Genomic DNA, 18541 nt, shown 5'->3' with positions numbered 1-18541 from the left:
ACAATCTAAGTATAAGGCCTGAGGAACTGGAAAAGTCCGACATGTTGTCCAACCGCAGTCTTGGATGAACTCCCCGGCGTGATTAAAAGAATCGAGATAGAACGTAGTACAAAATCTTGCGTATCTGCAAATGCGTAGGAAGGTAGCGTACATTGAGTGTGCATTGCCGTGAGGTCCGTATAGTGAGTGACATGGTCTATCAGTCTCATAGCTAACAAGAACGTACTCGCCTCGCAGCCTGTCATCAGGGTCCACGCTCCGCACCAGGAACATACATCTTCGCGTGTGCATCCACAAGCTTGTATACGCTCCAGAGATCGACCGGTGTACTGCGCATCTGGGTCCTCTGGCAAGGATGTAAGCACAATGAATGACAGGTACCAAGATGTGCGCACCAAAGCAAAGCACGTTCCTCTGTAGATGTATTGGAAAATGTCGTGGAACTCGGGATGCTGTTTCGTGATCGTATGATCCGAAAGACAGCGTACGACTGCCTGTTTCACGACCTGCGCCAAGTTCAGCCACACACTCAAGCCAAGCATCAAGGGTAGCAAACCGTTTTGTTCGTCTTCTCCTTCTGGTCCGCAGATAATGTTACAAATTCCCCACTTGCAAGATTGGCTGGGCCGAAGGCGTCCACAGGACTCTCACCCGCGTCCCCGTCCACGCTCGCTTGACGTGTCTTCGCGGTTAAAGTCGAGCAAGCCCGTGGGGGTAGGCTAGGCACCTTGAACTGGACCTGTTTTCCCTCCTTCACACTGGGTGCCTTCGGCACTGCGGGGGCGGATGTAGCTTTGGGCAAGCGAAGCATCGTCTCGCGCGCCCTGCGTAATGCCTCGGCGTCTGGACCACCCTTGTCCATCCCTGTGGCCGACTTGGACTTCCTGTCGCGCATGTTGGGGGACGCGTCCCGCTTGCGTTTCGCGGACGCGGGTGTCGGTAATGTAGGCATACGGGGAGTGGGGTCATCCGGCCGGGGGCGCGAAGTTACAGGCGGCGGCGGCGGGCCAGGGAGGATGTGCGCGGCGAGGAGGCGGATGGGTTGCGGAGGGTCGTTGGATGTTGAAGGAGGTGTGAGAGGGCCATCGAAGACATCGGAAGCGTTAGGTTCAAGCTGGGCGTAGACGAGGATGTCCTCCGCATTGGAGTCACCTTGGCGTGCATGAGGGGCGAAATGGGACGGGGGATGTCGACGTCTACTCACCGCTGTCACTCAAGCTGATGCGCACCCCGTAGTCACTTCGCCCCGAGGAGGAGGTGATAGGTTCTAGACAGAAAACGTTCTCGAAGTACAGCCGACTAAGTGTTGCCTTCGGATGTATGTCACTGCGCGCGACATTACACGTATGCAACGAGACGAGTGATAGCCCATACTCACAGTTGCACCACCCCAGAGCTCTTCTCATCCACCCATAGCTTGCTCATCTCCACGGCACCGACAAGGTGGAGACTAGGTCTGCCACGCATACTCTCGAGTGCGAGTGCGAGGGGATGATTGAACAAGTCGAAGTTGGCATCGTTGAGCTTCGAGGCCGCAAGAGCAGATGCGCCGACAGAGGCTGTGAAGCTGAGTCCGTCGAGAAGCATGTGCGAGTCGGGGAGCGAGAGCGCGCCGCGGTAGACCAGACGGTGAGTGGATTGTGTGGCCGTTTGCGCGGCTTTCGCGTCATCTTTGTAGCACTCGTCCATCAGAAATGTAGTCGTAGAGTCGTTCTATCTTGTTCAATGTGCCGTGAGTCAGCGAGTGTGCCCGATACTTGGTCGTAGCCTTGGAGAAGCAGCATTCAATATTCGCGTGCGGCTCGAGGCGAGCCACGGTTGGCGTTGCGGTCACCTGATCGTGTAACCCACTGCAATTCACCAGCCCGCTCGCGCGTCCTCCGAGGCGTCCACTAAATTCTACAAATTTCTGCCTCTTACCCGGCCTAGCTATAAGTCGGCTGTACATTCCATTCTGTATCAAGCGAGCAGAGGGGAAGGTGAACGCTCATGAACAACCCGTGAACACCCATTGCGTTAGGCTGTCGAGTCAAGCAAGTGGCAATACATGGGACATACGCTGAGCCTTTCGATGTCAGCCATGTAGTCTACGAAGTAACATCGACATGCGCCATGTAGGATGGATCCTGCAGGCCATCAGAGCCCAACCCGTCTGACCAAGATGTGTATGAATCCACATCTCTACTTGGCACGTGCGCTACCCATCGACGCTCTGTCTCTGACTCTGAGGCTCTCTCGAGTCTCGACGTTCAACGACTCTCATGCGACGTGACTGGGATGACTCCATGTGACCATGTACAGCCGAGGACGTCCGACTACTACTCAGCATCTGTAGCCTTGTGCAGAACTCAATGAACTTCAGTGGCCACGACCTGAACCGAACGTGTCAGTGTCCGTCAGTGGAAGAGGAGGTCAGGACCGCAATGGTAGACTACTAGGTACTAGGTATGGAGTCCCTCGTCTCGATGCGATTCATGACTTATGCCCACGGGTATCCTTGCTAGATGCCTTGTCGGTGGCAAGAGAGGCTTTTTGACCTCGCCCACATCTAACTTGCGAATGCAAATAGTATGCGGTCGTGTACGTGACACGCCGGGGCGGCATTTCCGCATACTACTCTGCGAACAAGTTCGCCGTTCAAGGTATGTAGCAATGTCTCTGTACGTCTACTCTGTTCCATCCTCGTACATAGCACACTCACTCGCAATGGTATCACATCACTCGAGCTGTCGAAACACAACATCACAGTCAGCCGCTACGCTCCCGGCATCGTCATGACCCAGATGAGTGAGTTGCGTCGACTGTCTCGTCGCACGATTTGTAAACCCATCGTGCCTCGCAGCGCAGGACCTGGGCGCTGGCCTCGCTGTACGTCTCTGCCCTTCGTCTTCAGTCAGCGTACCTCAACGTTTCTTTATAGAGTCTGCATGCCCGCAGAGATCCCTGTGGGCGAGCCCAAGAGCGTCGCGAGTATCGTGTCCTATCTCGCCAAGGCTGCGGCATCGTTCGTCACCGGTAAGCAAACCCGCTACTCCGTGCAGACGTTTTTGACTGAGGAGCCTCACTTCGCAGGGCAAATCTATCTCGCCGAACGGCGGAGCGTTATTCGATTGAGCAGCGCACGCAACGCCTCCGGGTATGCAGAGGTGCTGTATATGAATCAGACCATTATCTCTATTCCACTGTGTATGTATCTGTATACCCAAAACGAAGCTTAGCATATAATCGTTCGTCATCATTGGTGCGCGCGACTCCCTACTCAGTCATGGTCTGCGCATGCCGCTCATGCGATAGAAACGAAGATACTAATACTCAACAACGTACAGGGTGCATTTCATACAGCATTGCTCGATAGTGACAGTCGAACCACCCCTAGCTCGGGTCAACCGCCCTACCCTTCCCCTTCCTGTCCGGCTGCAATCGACTTCCACCCCCACGGCCACGGCCACGGCCACTCCCACTCCCACTTCCTCGTCCGCGTCCGCCTCTACCTCGCTTAGCTCTCTTCGCGCCACCACCACCCTGCTCGCTCTCTTCACCCGCAACACTAGCGTCGTCTGCCCCCTCACGACCGCGTTTCTTGGACTTCGTCTGCACGGGAGCACTCGTCTGGCTCGTCTCGGATGGCGGGGGAGACTGCACCGCAGACACGGTGGGAGCTACTGACACGCGGCTCATCGATTGCATAGACACCCCAGTCTGCGGGAGAGCTCGCGACGCTGTGGTAGACGGCCCGGGCGCCATAGCGTCTTGAATGAGCTTCCGTTCGGCGCGGCTTGTCTTCGCATTTGAGGGAGGCAGAGGCGTCGGGGACTCCTCGCGTTCATCGGAGTGGGGGTCAGCGGCTGCAGGCCCGGCTTCGTTCGCGCGACGAGTTCGCTCGTCGGCGGCAACTGGCTTGTCAACGCCCCGCCTTGCCAGTTTTCTTGGTGAACGCTTCCAGTTCATGAGGTCCTCCTCGCGACGGCGCTTCTCCGCTTGGAAGGCACGCTCTTGGTCCTCGTTTAGTTGCTCAGGTTTGTCGCCGAGGCTTTTTTCCGCATCCTTGAAAGCCTCCAAGAAAGCAGCGTAGGCCTCACTGTCGTCGAAGTGCCGTACCTGATATCCCTTGCGGAGAATACCCCAGAGGCAACGAAGAAGGGGCAAGAGCGGCTGGTAGTAATCAGCCACAACTTCGAGACAGTCGTCGAAATCTTCCTCGTTCCTGATGAGATTACGCTTGTTTCGACCGAGCTGCTTCTGTCCCGGCGCTGTGAAGAGCAGGTTGTGCTGTGATAAGGCATCACTGTCGTCAGCCTTCCCTACTGAGCGGAAGCGCCGCAATGCTGGGCCAGCCCTGCAGATGCAAATCCAGAGAAGGATCCAGAAAAGGCTCTCCAGGTCGTGATGAAATGTGTGGAGGGGCCTACTAGTGGTGTTGCTTGTGCTGCCTTGTTTCTGGACAGTTGCAGCACGGTAGTAGTGTTTTTCCTCCAGGATCTCGCCCGACATGAATGGGCGTGTCCCCTGTTGTGAGACCGTTAATCAAAAGACATTTGGTTGTGATGCAGATTTGGCGTACCGATATCGGATCGTCAGCAAGTGTGGCATCTGACATGAACTTCGCGTAGTCGAAGTCGATCACCATTCCTCGATCACCTACACCCTTCTTTCCGCGAGCCGTGATGAGGATATTACCCTCGCTGAGATCTTTATGCTGAACGCCCTTCTTGTGCGCAGCCCAATGACCTACACGATGAGTGAGAACAATACAATGCTGTCGTCGTTTCTAAACTCACCAGCAAGAGCATCGTGCATGGCTTGCACCAGCTCCAAGAGTGAAAGCGCGTACTTGATTGGCCATCCGTACGACTCCATGATGAGCCTTGAGTGGGTTTTCCCTCTAGGCTCACATTCGGGTATGTCAAGGTAAGGCAGGTAATCGGCGAAAATGCCATAATCGGTCGTGTTCCCTCGAGTCCTGTCAGGCGTCGCTGAGGGTATCGTCTCCGGTATAATGTCCCTTTGCGACATATCGATGCAACGAGGTTTGGCGCGGACTCGCAGGTCGCGGCGGATTCTTGTCATGACCGTGTCTGTTTTGCCATCAACGTATACGACTCCGTAGGAACGCATCGTCGCAACCCCGTCGTGTCGTCCGATATGTTTGTAGAACTCGCCCTCTAGACGTCGCTCGTCGTCTCGCCACGTATCCTTCATGATGAATAACTTCAGGCGCGTCAGCCTGGAGTGCGAGAGGAATGCAGTAATGTGAGACGCACCTGGCGGTCTTCCGGCGGTAATGTCAACTCGTCGAAGAGCCATGCTTTCCATATGCGCGTTGCGCGCCCACGTATCACCTCGCCACGCTGGACATTGAGCGCCTGGTACAGGACAAACTTTTCGGTATCCTTCTCGTCCATGACACCGTATTCAGCGTCTTCTTTGGGCTTAGGCATGTAAATCACCCAATAGTAGTCCTCCTTCTCCACGTTCCAGGGTACTTGGTAGGAGAATTTGGGGTTCTTTTTCGACAGTCGGAATTGGCTTTGCGTGTATTTATTCCTCTCGCGAATGACCGTCATCGAGGTGTCCCACCCAAGATCAGCGAGCGACGACGTGCATATGCCAGCGATGACGCGGATAAACGATCGTGGTTCCTATGCGTGTCTTAGACGCGATGCGCAGAAAGGGGGCAAAGCCACACACCTTGTGGATATTGAAAACTACAGACCCTAGGACACCGGTCCGGTCCGCCAGGTACACCGACATGTCCGCGCACGCAACAACGATGCCGAAGACGAAGCAACGGTCAACCGCCTCACGGAAGACCATGAGCATGTACCTCAGCAGCTGAAGCAGTGCCGAGCCTTCCCGTTGTCGTTTCTTGACTTCGACCGGGACCAGAATGCGACTCCACGGGACGGACTCGTTGTCTGCTACTCCAATCGTCGCGACGATGTCGGGTCTAACGTCCGGAGCGCCAGGGTCCCGAGAGAGGGGCGGCACACTGTGGTAATCCCTCCATCGTACGTCGTTTGTTGACATGCGGCGGCCAGCCTTAGACTTGGAGATGCAGCTGGAAATGGACTGCACGAGTGTTACGAACGGCGCGTACAAATCCTGTTCATTGGCCGGTGTCGCAGTGGGATAATTCGACCATTGCTTGCGCGAAGATTTGTAGTATCCAGTAGACTGTGACGCCTGGGTGAAGACCGTCTCGACGAGGTTGTCGGAGACAGGAAACATGGTCTTCAGAAAGCCGTCGACCTCACAGAAAACGTCTTGCGAAAGCTCGTGAGCGATCTGAGCTTCTAGTGCACCTGTCGTCTGAGCGCGTTCGTACGCCGGCACGTAATGCGGGTGACTAGAGACGGTATGTGAGATTTTCATGACAGCTAGTGGGGTATTAACGGGGGCAGAGAGAGGAGGGATATGATTTGGAACTGGCACCCGTGCCTTGCCACGGACGTGTGGTAGTGCAGACATACCTCGAGGAGTCGGAGGGCGATGAATCCAGACAATATTGGCACATTATATATGTCGGCAAGTGTGGCAACACGGAGGCGGAGTACTAGTAGAACAAAGGTGGCCGTGGCTCACAGCGCTAGCGTTCGAACTTGAACAACACGAGGGCACGAGACGCCCGTATGTGGGGCACAGCCGATCCCCATCAGGGTGTATTCCAAATCAGGCAGTTGTTGTGCTTTGCCATCAGCCGCCGCCCTCTGCCATTCCGGGCCCGCGCAGCGCATCCATCCCAGTGCCAAACAGCCCATGGAGTCTTAAGAAGACCTCTGTCACCTTCTACCGCCGCTCCCCGTCCGAATTTGGTCCGGATACGTGAACTTGAAGGCCTGAGGAGGCATCACCGCCTCGCTTCTGGGCTATGGGGGAATTTTCGGGAAGCCCAGCCGCACTCAGACTAACCATATTTGGGAAATAACTTGTGGATCCCAAAGCAGCAGACAATGGCCCTTTGTGCCTGGCAGTGACTCGTATCCCCGAGCCGACTCACCGACGCGTTGAGCCATGCCACGGTCACGCGCCATGCACGTGAAGCAACGCGCTTGTGGCTCACAAGTACTGAGTCCGAGTCACTGAGCGCTCGTCTCTGACTCTCACCTCCTCGAAGTCCAGGGCGGCAGGACCTCAAGGCACCATTTATCTTACTATGGTGGCTCAATACGTGAATCTCTCTCAGACACTCGACGCAAGCACACAAGTCTACCCTGGTGACCCCGTCTTTAGCTGTTGCCCGACTCTGACCATCGACCGAGATGGAAACAACGTGTCGACTATCTCGATGGGCTCACACACGGGAACACATGTTGACGCTCCCTACCATTTCATCAAAAATGGGAAGCGTATCGACGACGTTCCTCTTTCACGCTTCGTCGCCCCTGCAGTGGTCGCGGACGTCTCACACAAGGCTTCCCGAGAGACCATCAGTTGGGCCGAATTGATGCCGTATGAGGAAAGACTACGCAGATACGTCTCGGAGGATGCTGGTGTTATCCTGCTGATACGGACAGGCTGGTCCAGACACTGGGGCACTGACGCGTACTTCGCCCATCCCTTCCTGGATCGCGAGGCGGCCGAACGCATCGTCGCGACGGGTGTGAGGACCATCGGCATCGACACGCTCAGTCCAGACGCGACGCACGCCAATCCACACGCAGAGGCCGACTTCGCTGTGCATCAGGTCATTCTCGGTGCCGGAGGCATCATCGCGGAGAACCTCACGAACTTGGATGCAATTCAGGAGGGCGAATGGATCGTCAACCTCGTCCCGCTCAAGATCGGTGGCTGCGACGGCTCGCCTGTGCGTGCTTTTGCTTGGAGACGGACGTCCGAGTCCCAATGATCTTTTCATATGAGTGCCCAGCGGGATTTATATTTCATACTATCCATCTTCGGGAGGTGTTCATCATCCCCTCGGTGCCAGGAATGCTCACTTGATGACTTCAGCAGGAGACAGCCACAACTATGGCATCTCAGGCGTCGATAACCTCGGTTCCCGGTGTCCTCGCCCTCGGAACAGGAAACAGTGTAGTGGGCGCCTGCATGATCATCGGGTCCATCTTCAGTCACGACCCGCAGAATTCGAGTTGAAACGCATGGTCATACGCGGTCGTATGCTGTCGTATCGAGGACCTACCATAGCAAGCCATCTATCGATAGACGGATGCTTCCGTCTCCCGGGCCGGCATCCACAATATCCTCCCATGGTCTCCTTGTACCCCCGAACATTCACCTTCAGTCACATCGGTACCGATCTGGGCTATATATGTGAGCGTTCGAGTGAGCGCATCCCATCTCCGAGTCCATCGCACTTGACATCTGCACATGGGAGACCCAACGGCACTCGATCTCGCGCGCAAACGGCGTGTCATTGACCTGACGCACCCCCTGGTGCCCGACGGCGTGCCTGCCTGCCCGGGACACCCAAAGTACAACGCCGAACACACATTCAAGCTCTCGGACGGCGCATTCGCGAACGTGCACACGCTCACGATCGGCACGCATACCGGCACGCACATCGACGCGCCGTACCACTTCTACGACGACGCGTGCCCCGTCGACCGACTCGACCTCTCGCTGCTGGCCGCCGCCCCTGCGGTCGTCGTCGACGTCCGACACAAGGCTGCCCACGAAGCCATCACGTGGGAGGACCTACGAAAGTACGAGAGCGGGATCCGCGAGGGCGCGGCGGTGCTATTCTGCACGGGCTGGGCGTCGCGCTATGGGCGGCCTGACTACAGCGACCACCCCTACCTGGAGGTGGATGCTGCCCAGCAACTTCTGGAGAGAGGAGTGCGGGTCATAGGCGCGGATACTATCAGTCCGGACGAGTGGCGGCTCGATGGTGGAGATACGGGAATGGTACACCGGATCGTGTTGCGAGCCGGAGGCATTATTGTGGAGAATCTGCAAGGATTGGAGGACGTTGTTGACAGTGGCTGGGAGAATCCGCGCGTGTCTTTGCTTCCTTTGAGCCTTGCGGGCTGCGATGGAAGTCCGATTCGTGCTGTTGCCTGGGAACGCTAGCAGACTGTTCATTGATATTGCCCAGTGTACGTGCGCTGTGCCGGTGGTAACACGGTTGTGTATTTGAGTATATTCCTTGGGTGATGCAGTGCACATCAGCCACAAGAATTCGATCTATCCTTACTGTTTCTTCGGCGGTACAAAACCCAACCGAAGGCTTGCAAGCTCTCTAGCTCTGGATCTGCATGACTCAACTGGCCGCGTGTGAGCAGTGAGCTTGAGGATCGTCTATATTCCACGTGACGGAAGTACGCGCTGGTGGTATCATACATATCCGCCACCGCCACCGCGACTCTGCGACACGTCTTGTTGGTCTGCGACCTTCGCGCCACGCAACCTACAACCCATAACGTCTCGACCATCCCCTCCCATATATCTGTATCTCGGTAGAGGGGACTGAGATTCACTATGCGGGCTTTTAGCTCGTTGCTCCTGCTTGCCATTCTCCCGACTTCACTTGCTGTGAAGTCGCAGGACTTCAAGACATGCTCTCAGGCTGGATTCTGCCGGAGGGGGCGCGCTCTTTCTGCCAGGGCACAAGAAAGCCAGTCGTGGAGGTCGCCCTACTCGGTGGACCCCTCTAGCATCGCAGTGTCTCCGGAGCAGGCCTCGTTCGTAGCGGCGGTGAAGTCATCCCTGTACCCCGACGTCAAGTTCTCACTAGACGTGCGCGTTCACGATGATGGTGTCGTGCGTGTGCGCATGGACGAGGTAGACGGCCTGAGGAAGCGATACGACGAGGCCGCGTCCTGGGCACTCATCGCTGAACCTACCATCAGCCCCGACGTCAAGTGGGCCGTGGGCAAGAAGGAACTCCGCGCGACGTATGGCCCAAAGAAAGATATCGAGGTCGTGGTGTCGTATGACCCCCTCACTGTTACGCTTTACCGGGGCGGGAAGCCTCAGGTAGTGCTCAATGGGCGCGGTCTCCTGCACATGGAACACTTCCGGACAAAGGCCGCGAGTGAGGAGAAGGCGCCAGTGGAGGCTCCAGCGGAAGACTCGCAGGTTGTCATGCAGGTGAACAACCGGGCATGGTTCGAGGGCGAAGAGGAGGACGGCTTCTGGGAGGAGAAGTTCGGTTCGTGGACGGATTCCAAGCCAAAGGGTATGTATTGCATGTTCTCGAGTAGTTCTGTGCCTCATGGCTGCATATAGGTCCGGAATCCCTGTTCATTGACATCACTTTCCCCAAACATGGGCACGTCTACGGAATCCCGCAGCACGCAACCAACCTGGACCTACCAACTACTACCGGCGACGACGCGCATTTCTCCGACCCCTACCGACTGTTCAATGCGGACGTGTTCGAGTACAACGCAGACTCACCCATGTCACTTTACGGCTCTATTCCCTTCATGCACGCACACTCCACTGAGAGCACCGTTGCGATCTTCAACGCGGTCGCCTCGGAGTCATGGATCGACATCGGTCACTCATCCGCGACTTCGACCGAGACACACTGGATGTCCGAGTCCGGCATCCTCGACGTCTTTATCATGCCCGGGCCCACGCCCACAGATGTCTTCGCACAATACTCTCGTTTAACGGGCGCGCCCGCACTCCCCGCCCATTGGGCGCTCGCGTACCACCAGTGCCGGTGGAACTACATCAGTTCGGATGATGTGCGCGAGGTGCAGAAGCGGTTCGACGAGGAAGATATGCCTGTTGACGTATTTTGGCTCGACATCGAATACGCGGAAGAGCACAAGTATTTCATCTGGGACAAGAAAACTTTCCCGGATCCTGTGGACATGTCGCATGACGTCGAAGCGATCGGTCGCAAGGTCAGTGCAATTGACATTCTAGCCTGGCGTACAACTCACATTCGTTATGTAGATGGTGGTCATCATCGACCCGCACTTGAAGCGCACAGAGGACTACCCTGTCTACAAGGAAGCGAAGGACCTGGATGTCCTTGTCAAGACACCAGGCGGCGAGAATAATTATGAGGGCTGGTGCTGGAGTGGTAGCAGTGCGTGGATCGATTTCTTCAACCCCGGCTCTTGGGATTGGTGGACGTCTCTCTTCAAGACCGAACCAGGTGAGACGTGGTCGTGGACCGAGAGCACCGTAGACACGTACATTTGGAATGATATGAACGAGGTCAGCGAGATCCCTATGCGTCGAACCTGTGAGCGTACTGAAACATCGGTTACTAGCCTTCGATTTTCAACGGCCCTGAAATCAGTATGCCTCGCGATAATATTCACCACGGTGGCTGGGAGCACCGTGACGTCCACAACATCAATGGAATGCTATTGGTGCGTCATCTCCCCGGCTGAGATGTATGTATCGTCCTGATGTCTTCGATAGCACAACCTCACGGCGCAAGCCGTCATGATGCGCACGGATCCACCGAGACGTCCCTTTGTCTTGACACGTTCTTTCTACGCCGGGTCCCAGCGGTTCGGTGCTATGTGGACAGGCGATAACCTCGGTACCTGGGAGCATATGACCGCTGGTGTCAAGATGGTCCTTGCTAATAACGTCGGAGGCTTCAGCTTTGCCGGATGTAAGCCAGTTCCTTCTGACTCACCGTAACACTGTCTGACCCAGTTTTACGACCAGCGGACGTCGGCGGCTTCTTCGGGAACCCTGAGCCGGAGATGCTGGTGCGCTGGTACGGTGTCGGGATCTTCTCTCCCTTCTTCCGTGCGCATGCGCACATCGACACGAAACGTCGGGAGCCGTACTTGCTCGACGAGCCGTACAAGAGCATCCTCAGATCGTTCCTCCGCCTGCGGTACAGCCTGCTGCCTGTGTGGTACACCGCCTTCAGGGAGACGAGCGTGACTGGCCTGCCTGTGCTCCGCCCGCACTGGGTGATGTTCCCGAAGGACGAGGGAGGCTTCTCGCTCGACGACCAGTACTTTGTGGGCAGCAGTGGCTTGCTTGTCAAACCCATCACGCAGAAGGGAGTGACGGAGACATCTGTCTATTTGCCGGAAGATCAGGTGCGCGAGGCTGGTAGGGCTGTGCATGAGTAAGGCTGACGGATTACAAGGTCTACTACGACTACTTCACCTACGAGGCGTACCGGGGAGCGCCGAAGGGCAAGAGTGTCACTGTCCCCGCTGCGTTGGACAAAGTACCTTTCCTAATCCGTGGGGGGTCCATCGTACCCACGCGCGAGCGTCCACGGCGGTCCTCGGTTCTCATGAAGCACGACCCATTCACGTTGCGCGTGGCCCTCGACACAAAGGGCACAGCCAAGGGCGAGCTGTATTTGGACGACGGCGAGACATTCTCCCACCGTGACGGCAAGTTCATTTGGCGCGAATTCGTCGCGGGCAAGCAGAACAAGGGCCTCCTTATCCGGAGCACCGACCTTGCTGCGCAGAAGCCTGGAGAAGCCGTGAACGGTGTTGCACTGCCCACCTACAACGGCGCTAATGAATTCGCGAACGACATGGCCACAGTGAGGGTCGAGAGGGTGGTCGTGTTCGGCCTCAGCGCGAAGCCGAAGAGCGTGCAGGGTGGCGGAAAAGAGCTGCATTGGGAGTACACGCCTGGTGTCGCCTCCAACACAAAGAAGCAGGGGACGGCGAGCGTACTGGTCATCAAGGATCCGGGCGTTGGTGTCAGCAGCGACTGGGAGATCGTCGTCCAGGTGTGATGCTCTAGACTGCCTGCCTTCCATTGTCCGACGCAATATCTTGTATTTCACTTGCCTATTCTAGACGCTTTATGCCAGATTCCATGACGACCGGCGGTGTGTCTTCACTTTCGAACTGCCTCAAACAAACGGACAATGGTAAGTACGGCGCGCGCCCCGGCTTATTACCTCAGAATGCGATGACGCCTCGAGGCTCTTGCATCGCCGGACCGACTCGAGGCCTTGAACGTTCAGGCATTTCCCGTGTGGCCGCCGCGGGTGCAACCGAAGTGAGGTCTGTGGCTCAGTGGCCAAGTCGCGCGGGATACGTATAAAAGTGCGACTGCCAGCCTCGCTTTGACCTCAGCGCCTCAGCAACGGTGGTCCCCCTTACTACTTTCAATGTCTAAGTACTCCTCGCGGTCTAGGATGAGCGCAACGTCGGTCGAGCAGGCGAGGGTCCCCATGGTCGCGGTAGCCCCCGCCTTGCACTCTCGTCCGTCGTTGCCTGTGGCAATGCAAGAGCCTTTGAACTCGGTGAGTCTCATTCCGCCTGTTGCGCGTTTCTGTCGCGCTGACTCTCGCCCTAGACTACCGCATCGCAGCATCTGCAAGACCGTGAGGGCCGAGGGGGCCCCGTCCATGGAGCGGAAGAGGGTCCCGAGGACGTTGCGAGCGACAAGGGCCCACCGGTCCCAGAGAAAGACTTCAAGACAGACCGCCTCGCTCGTTCGCGCACGCACTCGAAGCAACACTCCGCAAAGCACGCTCGTTCGGCGCCAGGGTCGCAGGACGGGGGGAGGGCCGATAACGTGCGCGCGTGGCTCATGCTGGTCGGCCGCGAGGATGAAGATGGGTGGTTTGTGCTCGAGCGCGTGACTGACCAGGGCGGGAGGGGTAGGCGGTGCAGCGTCGAGTCGACGACGGCCACGCTCGTCGCGGAGCCCACCGGGAATGATGGGGCTGACGCTGCGGGCTCTTCTGCTCCAAGCAGCAATGCGGACGTGGGTCCCGGGAGGCAGTACGATCCTAGCTGGAGGCACGCGTGGTACGTCAGTGCGCCAGGATGGCCGAAGTTCAAGGACGCGGACCACTCAAAGCCGTCTCTGCTCGGGCGCGCGAAGAAGGCCGCCAGGACCCTCTCGTTTGGACACAAGGCTTGAAGCTTGAAGCTTGAAGTTTGGGTGTATGAGAAGACACGGTCGTTATGGACAACGTCAGCAAGACCGGCGCTGGAAGCGGGGACACTGGCGGACTATCTGAATTGTTGTGCGCGGACACTCGAGGTTATCACACTAGGTCGAGCATGTCGATATATGTTATGCTGTTTGTTCTGCTCTATGTTTGTACTTGATCCTATGCCACTCTACTCGCTGTATGCTATCTACTATGTTTTCAATCATGAGTACGCCGAATTGAGACTGCCTTTGTACGCCGCGGTCCTCTGAGATCGGCGCGCTTTTTCCTGGCTCCATACCTCCAGCATTGACCGTGAGTCTAGACTCTTGCCTGAGCAGACAGGTCCGCACGAGCATGGATAGCGATGTCTATAAAGGCATCGATCGTTTCCATTCAAGCTTGTGTCCAACTCTCTACGTGGAGCCACGGCGGAAGACTCGCATCACCGCCGTTCGTGTAGGCTCTATGACCCGTCGAGAAAACACGGGGGACAGATACAAAGATGCGCCGATGCGCACAGGAATTAATGACTGTCGTATGGAGATTGAGTTCAGCGTGTACGTGAGCGGACATAGACGAAGTGTACGCACCTTCGTTAGGAAATATGCAAATGAGAAGTTGAGAATATCCGGAGCAGCCCTCTTGAAGGGCGATTCCTGCGTCTCAGCCACATCTGCGGCGACGGCACCCGGACTGGCATCGTCTGCCCCGTTCTTCGGGAACCCAAAAAGCCCATACCGCCTCCCGACACGCTCCGCCATTTGTTCGCCCTCGTACCACCACCGCCGCCGCAGCCTTATCCAGAAGTCCGGTATCTCCTCGAGCGGGACCTCATACGGCGGGCGGGATGTGGCCTCGCCTGCGAAGTGGTCCGGAAACGCTTTGATCACACGCTCGCCAACGTTCAACGTACGCGCGGCGAGGAAGAAGGCGGCGAGCGGGACGATCGCGGTGAGCTCGTGGAGCACCGCAAAGGAGAGGACCAGGGATGGCAGAGGGGTACGCGTACGCTCTGCTATGGCATTCAGGGCCTGCTTGTACGGCGCAAAACGTCCATTTGGCTTGCTGGGGGTTGTCTTTGTCGCTGGCGGCTGAGGGCCGGTGGTATATGGTCGACTCGGGGAGCTCAGTCCTACAGGCAGTCCCGCTGCAACGAGTGTTCCTGGATGCGGGAAGACGGCACCCTGATGTCCAGCACACGGTCGAAGGCGATTCCGCATATCCATGTCAAAATCCACGACTGAGATTGGGCAAGCTGGACTAGCAACATTCGTCTCGTTCGCAGAGCAAGGCTCTCCCGGTCGAAGACATCGCTCCCGGTGGGATGGTTGTTTGTCGCTGTTGTCGATCGCAGCTCAATATGGTGAAAGCGATCTTCCGCCACAAGCGCGTTTGTCACGGGGTCTAACCGCGACTTCCTGAACTTGGAATCTGGATAAGTTATCACGTCGGGAGCACTGTGCGGTGAGCCATTGGTGAGCCATACATTCCTTCTCAACGGCGGTGTCGGGAGCATACGAACGGTCTGACAGGAATGCAGTCGTTGAGAGTGTTCAGTGCATCCGTGCGAAAGTCATGTATGTACGTGCAATTCTACCTGGCTGGCTGGCCCAGCAGTGCATGTTGCTCGACTCCGATGCTTAGTTAGAGGTTTAGCACGCGCAGAACCACATCAATTGTGTAGAGTCGTATGCTACAGTACACGCCGAGAAAGTACGCTTACAACGCGGTAGCCTTACAAAGTAACGGACAGTACGTATCGGGGGTAAACTATACACCAAATGGGCACGGCGACATCGTAAATGCCATCAAAGATTGTCGTTACATATGGCACTGGCTCCTAGGAGATGCCCTGCGATGCCCTGCTCGGCCTCGGGATCTGAGGGTGGGCTTTGGCAGCTTCCTGTCCGCATTTCTGGAGCGAGACATCAAGAGACGGCGCGTACATTCGTCGGTCGCCAACGTCAACTGTCAATATATGGCCACTCGGATTGAACCAAGGTGGGGATCCTCCGATGCATGCCGGTCTCCGGTTTTGAGCAGATTAGGGCAGACCCTGACATGGGTTCTGTCAGCGCGGCTTGTGGCGAAGAGCTTGCACGAGCGATGTTCTAGCACGCTCTATCACGCTCCTGGAGAATGCGGGAGACCAGTACATGGACAGCCCTAGACGAACGGGCAGTATCGCCTGATCATATCCAGTCAGCCGCTGCTCACACTATGCATGAACGCCACATACCTTGGTCAGGAAATAGGCAAAGACGGCGTTGGCGATATCCGGCGCAGCGCTCTGCACGGAAGATATTTCTCGCGACCGAGAGTCGAGCTCACCGTCCGCGTGCCGCGACAACCCAAAGAGACCATATCGCCTCCCCATTCGGTCCGCCCAGAGCCGACCCTCTATCCACCACTCCCTCCGGACCCGTCCCCAAAACCCCTGCTCCGGGTACTTGAACTCGATGTTCGAGGGATCCCCGGTGAACTTCTCGGGATAAGATAGGATCACCCGCTCGCCAGCGCGGAGGGTCCGTGCGGCGTAGAAGAAGGCCACGAACGGCACGACGGCAGTGAGCTCATGGAGGAGGGCGAATGAGAGGGCGAGAGACGGCAAGGGCGCGCGTGTGCGTTCAGCCAGAGCAGTCAAGGCCTGTTTGTATGGTTCGATGCGCGGTCTGCCTATCACCGACGACGTCGACGGCTGGCTACTAGCAAGAGGTCCGCGGAAAGCACCAGATCTGAACGAGTGCCAGTGAGCAAGATCAGTAACCTTTTCTTTTGGCCGATGCTTGTCGGATAGCACAGTCACCGCAGGATGAGGACACAGTGTTACAGAGTACGAGCGACGGCTTCAGAAATCCTGAAGTCGTTCATAGCGATGAGAGGGAGAGCTCAGAGAATCCTTTTTAGAGCAGTAATAGTTTGTTATATTCTGGTTATATTTTGGTTATAAGGTCAGACAAGGATATCCGGAGCCTTCGGAGGTTGAATGAATTGGATACTCTGCCTATGGGAGACTATAGGATTACTTACTTACCGATGCTTACCATGGTAAGTAACGAAATCGCAGTAACGTGATTTGCCTACACCAAATCTTGTTGCCGACCTTGACCTCGACCTTTGCCAGCGGCCTCCGCTTCCGTATCCTCAAGCATGAACCATGCGAGCCTGAGGCGCAGTGCCGTTCTTCTCAGCTGCTCTCGTCAGCTGAGGGCTGTTCGGCATTGTGCTCAACGAACACTGGCGACGGCGACCGAGTCTGACGCCTCCGAGTCGGACATCGACTTCCCGCCACCACTATCCGCATTCTCGCGAAAACGCTACAAGTCCACTGACTCAATACCTCCGGAGGCGAGATCAGTCTTTGTTCGGCCATGGGATGGGATCTCGTCAATGCCTGAGTTGTTGGCCATGGTTCGGGGGATCGAGCGCCATTACGGGCGGATTCGCGAGTACAGTGTGTTGCGCGTGAGTCCTCACCGTTTACCCCCTCCGCCATGCGTACCCGTAGCGGTGTTGCATATCTAACGGTTCATCCCGTTGTAGGATTACGACTTCAGTGCTCAATATGTCCCCTACTTCTGGGTCAACTTTGCCGACCCAGCATCGCTCGCACTGGTCCCGGAGACCCCTTCCCTGTTGAAGATCGACGTACCGGTCACCGACCACGCCCGCCCAGGCGGTATTGGCCTGGATGATATTCAGAGTCTCCTCGCTCCCGAGGACTATGTATCGTCCGAGGACGTTGCTCATGAGGCGACCACAAAGGCCACCTCAACGGATGAGCGCAAAATGGTCACGGTGGACCTCCGGATTGAACGAGCCAGTGCGTCTGCCGTGCACTCGATACATTTGCTTTGCTGAACGGCTGACGATTGACACATCTCCGCAGAGATTCCGTTCGAGCTCGGAGTACACAGGCGCAAGCCTCCAAATATTGGGTATTTCCAGGGATCGTTTTACGAGTGGGGTGGGTTCTACAAGCTGCCCTCGCTCGAAGCCGTGCACCCTGCTGCTACAATGCGGATGGGCGTGGAGTATCGCAACAGGGGACGCAACATCCTGAAGGGGGCAGCAGACGCAGACGTAACAGAGGAGGACGCGGAGGATGCAGAGGATACGCCCGACATGCCGGCGAAATCAGCTATTGCCGATGAAGCTGCATTCGCCTCCTCGTCCACGTTGTCTCCTATAGAAGCCTACGTCTCCTACGAACATACCGCTTCTGACGCGGCGACATCGTATGAAGCAACGGATGCCGCGCCAACGCCAGAGCCAAACCCTTCGGCACAAGCAGCCCGCCTCTCGTCGAAGCGCGAGCAGATCTTGGCGCGGGCTCGCGTGAACGCTCGGACACCGTTGCCTGCATCGGTTCTGCAGACGGGCGAGGAGAAGCGGCAACAGGAGCGGGAGGAAGAAAAGCGCGTGCAGACCTCAGTGCGGGAGAGACTGTGGCGGCTAGTTGGGTCGAAGTGGTTGTAATGTTATTAATGCGCCTTCGATATTCGGCTCTATACATACTTCCACCAGATAATGATGCCGTGCAGGCTCCAAGTAGATCCTTATGGCGACCACTTGCTAGACCCTCGGATGTCATCGCAGCACGGGCAACGCAAAATGGTATGTGTCAGGGGTACATATTGAACACAGAGATGTGCATTGGTTTGTTCAATTGGCACAAACCGAAGTGATGTGCCTCCGGTGCATCTGATGTCTGCCTGTACTCGCGATGTGCGA

General features: G+C 56.7%; 9 protein-coding genes across 9 annotated transcripts; 5 read left to right on the top strand and 4 right to left on the bottom strand.

Moving 5' to 3' along the window:
- Positions 1 to 34: 34 nt before the first annotated feature.
- On the bottom strand, positions 35 to 1776 carry C8Q71DRAFT_188320 (uncharacterized protein). The gene is made up of 5 exons (XM_047916849.1): positions 1379 to 1776; positions 1205 to 1326; positions 557 to 1152; positions 396 to 506; positions 35 to 346 (listed from the first exon to the last, which is right to left on the bottom strand). Exons 1-5 carry the CDS (start codon positions 1687 to 1689, stop codon positions 245 to 247), a joined length of 1242 nt encoding a protein of 413 aa, XP_047776264.1. The 5' UTR covers positions 1690 to 1776; the 3' UTR covers positions 35 to 244.
- A 1464-nt stretch (positions 1777 to 3240) lies between these two features.
- On the bottom strand, positions 3241 to 6738 carry C8Q71DRAFT_849857 (uncharacterized protein). The gene is made up of 6 exons (XM_047926715.1): positions 6471 to 6738; positions 5689 to 6346; positions 5262 to 5639; positions 4779 to 5208; positions 4562 to 4728; positions 3241 to 4506 (listed from the first exon to the last, which is right to left on the bottom strand). The coding sequence occupies exons 1-6, from the start codon at positions 6512 to 6514 to the stop codon at positions 3373 to 3375; spliced, it is 2811 nt and encodes a 936-aa protein (XP_047776263.1). The 5' UTR covers positions 6515 to 6738; the 3' UTR covers positions 3241 to 3372.
- Positions 6739 to 7092: 354 nt separating this feature from the next.
- C8Q71DRAFT_188149 (putative cyclase) lies at positions 7093 to 8087 on the top strand. The gene has a single exon (XM_047916845.1). It carries the CDS (start codon positions 7154 to 7156, stop codon positions 7844 to 7846), a length of 693 nt encoding a protein of 230 aa, XP_047776262.1. The 5' UTR covers positions 7093 to 7153; the 3' UTR covers positions 7847 to 8087.
- C8Q71DRAFT_188218 (putative cyclase) lies at positions 8022 to 9284 on the top strand. The gene has a single exon (XM_047916848.1). The coding sequence runs from the start codon at positions 8329 to 8331 to the stop codon at positions 9028 to 9030; it is 702 nt and encodes a 233-aa protein (XP_047776261.1). The 5' UTR covers positions 8022 to 8328; the 3' UTR covers positions 9031 to 9284.
- An 18-nt stretch (positions 9285 to 9302) lies between these two features.
- On the top strand, positions 9303 to 13014 carry C8Q71DRAFT_814068 (alpha-glucosidase). The gene is made up of 7 exons (XM_047926085.1): positions 9303 to 10138; positions 10189 to 10817; positions 10870 to 11136; positions 11193 to 11294; positions 11347 to 11545; positions 11602 to 11987; positions 12038 to 13014. Exons 1-7 carry the CDS (start codon positions 9439 to 9441, stop codon positions 12647 to 12649), a joined length of 2895 nt encoding a protein of 964 aa, XP_047776260.1. The 5' UTR covers positions 9303 to 9438; the 3' UTR covers positions 12650 to 13014.
- C8Q71DRAFT_188152 (uncharacterized protein) lies at positions 12966 to 14006 on the top strand. Its single transcript, XM_047916846.1, has 2 exons — positions 12966 to 13165; positions 13219 to 14006. Exons 1-2 carry the CDS (start codon positions 13031 to 13033, stop codon positions 13789 to 13791), a joined length of 708 nt encoding a protein of 235 aa, XP_047776259.1. The 5' UTR covers positions 12966 to 13030; the 3' UTR covers positions 13792 to 14006.
- C8Q71DRAFT_188168 (uncharacterized protein) lies at positions 14006 to 15127 on the bottom strand. The gene is made up of 2 exons (XM_047916847.1): positions 14398 to 15127; positions 14006 to 14337 (listed from the first exon to the last, which is right to left on the bottom strand). Exons 1-2 carry the CDS (start codon positions 15031 to 15033, stop codon positions 14221 to 14223), a joined length of 753 nt encoding a protein of 250 aa, XP_047776258.1. The 5' UTR covers positions 15034 to 15127; the 3' UTR covers positions 14006 to 14220.
- A 334-nt stretch (positions 15128 to 15461) lies between these two features.
- On the bottom strand, positions 15462 to 16854 carry C8Q71DRAFT_909554 (uncharacterized protein; the record flags this gene model as incomplete). The annotated part of the gene is made up of 3 exons (XM_047929050.1): positions 15462 to 15995; positions 16047 to 16542; positions 16838 to 16854. The coding sequence occupies 3 exons, from the start codon at positions 16852 to 16854 to the stop codon at positions 15879 to 15881; spliced, it is 630 nt and encodes a 209-aa protein (XP_047776257.1). The 3' UTR covers positions 15462 to 15878.
- Positions 16855 to 16957: 103 nt separating this feature from the next.
- C8Q71DRAFT_712633 (uncharacterized protein) lies at positions 16958 to 18286 on the top strand (the record flags this gene model as incomplete). Its single annotated transcript, XM_047920865.1, has 3 exons — positions 16958 to 17272; positions 17351 to 17641; positions 17699 to 18286. The coding sequence occupies 3 exons, from the start codon at positions 16958 to 16960 to the stop codon at positions 18284 to 18286; spliced, it is 1194 nt and encodes a 397-aa protein (XP_047776256.1).
- Between the last annotated feature and the right edge of the window lie 255 nt (positions 18287 to 18541).

This window comes from Rhodofomes roseus, assembly GCF_022264815.1.
Source record: "Rhodofomes roseus strain CIRM-BRFM 1785 chromosome Unknown C8Q71scaffold_18, whole genome shotgun sequence".
In the NCBI taxonomy this organism is placed as follows: Eukaryota; Fungi; Basidiomycota; class Agaricomycetes; order Polyporales; family Fomitopsidaceae; genus Rhodofomes; species Rhodofomes roseus.
This window is presented reverse-complemented; position numbering and strand designations above follow the sequence as displayed.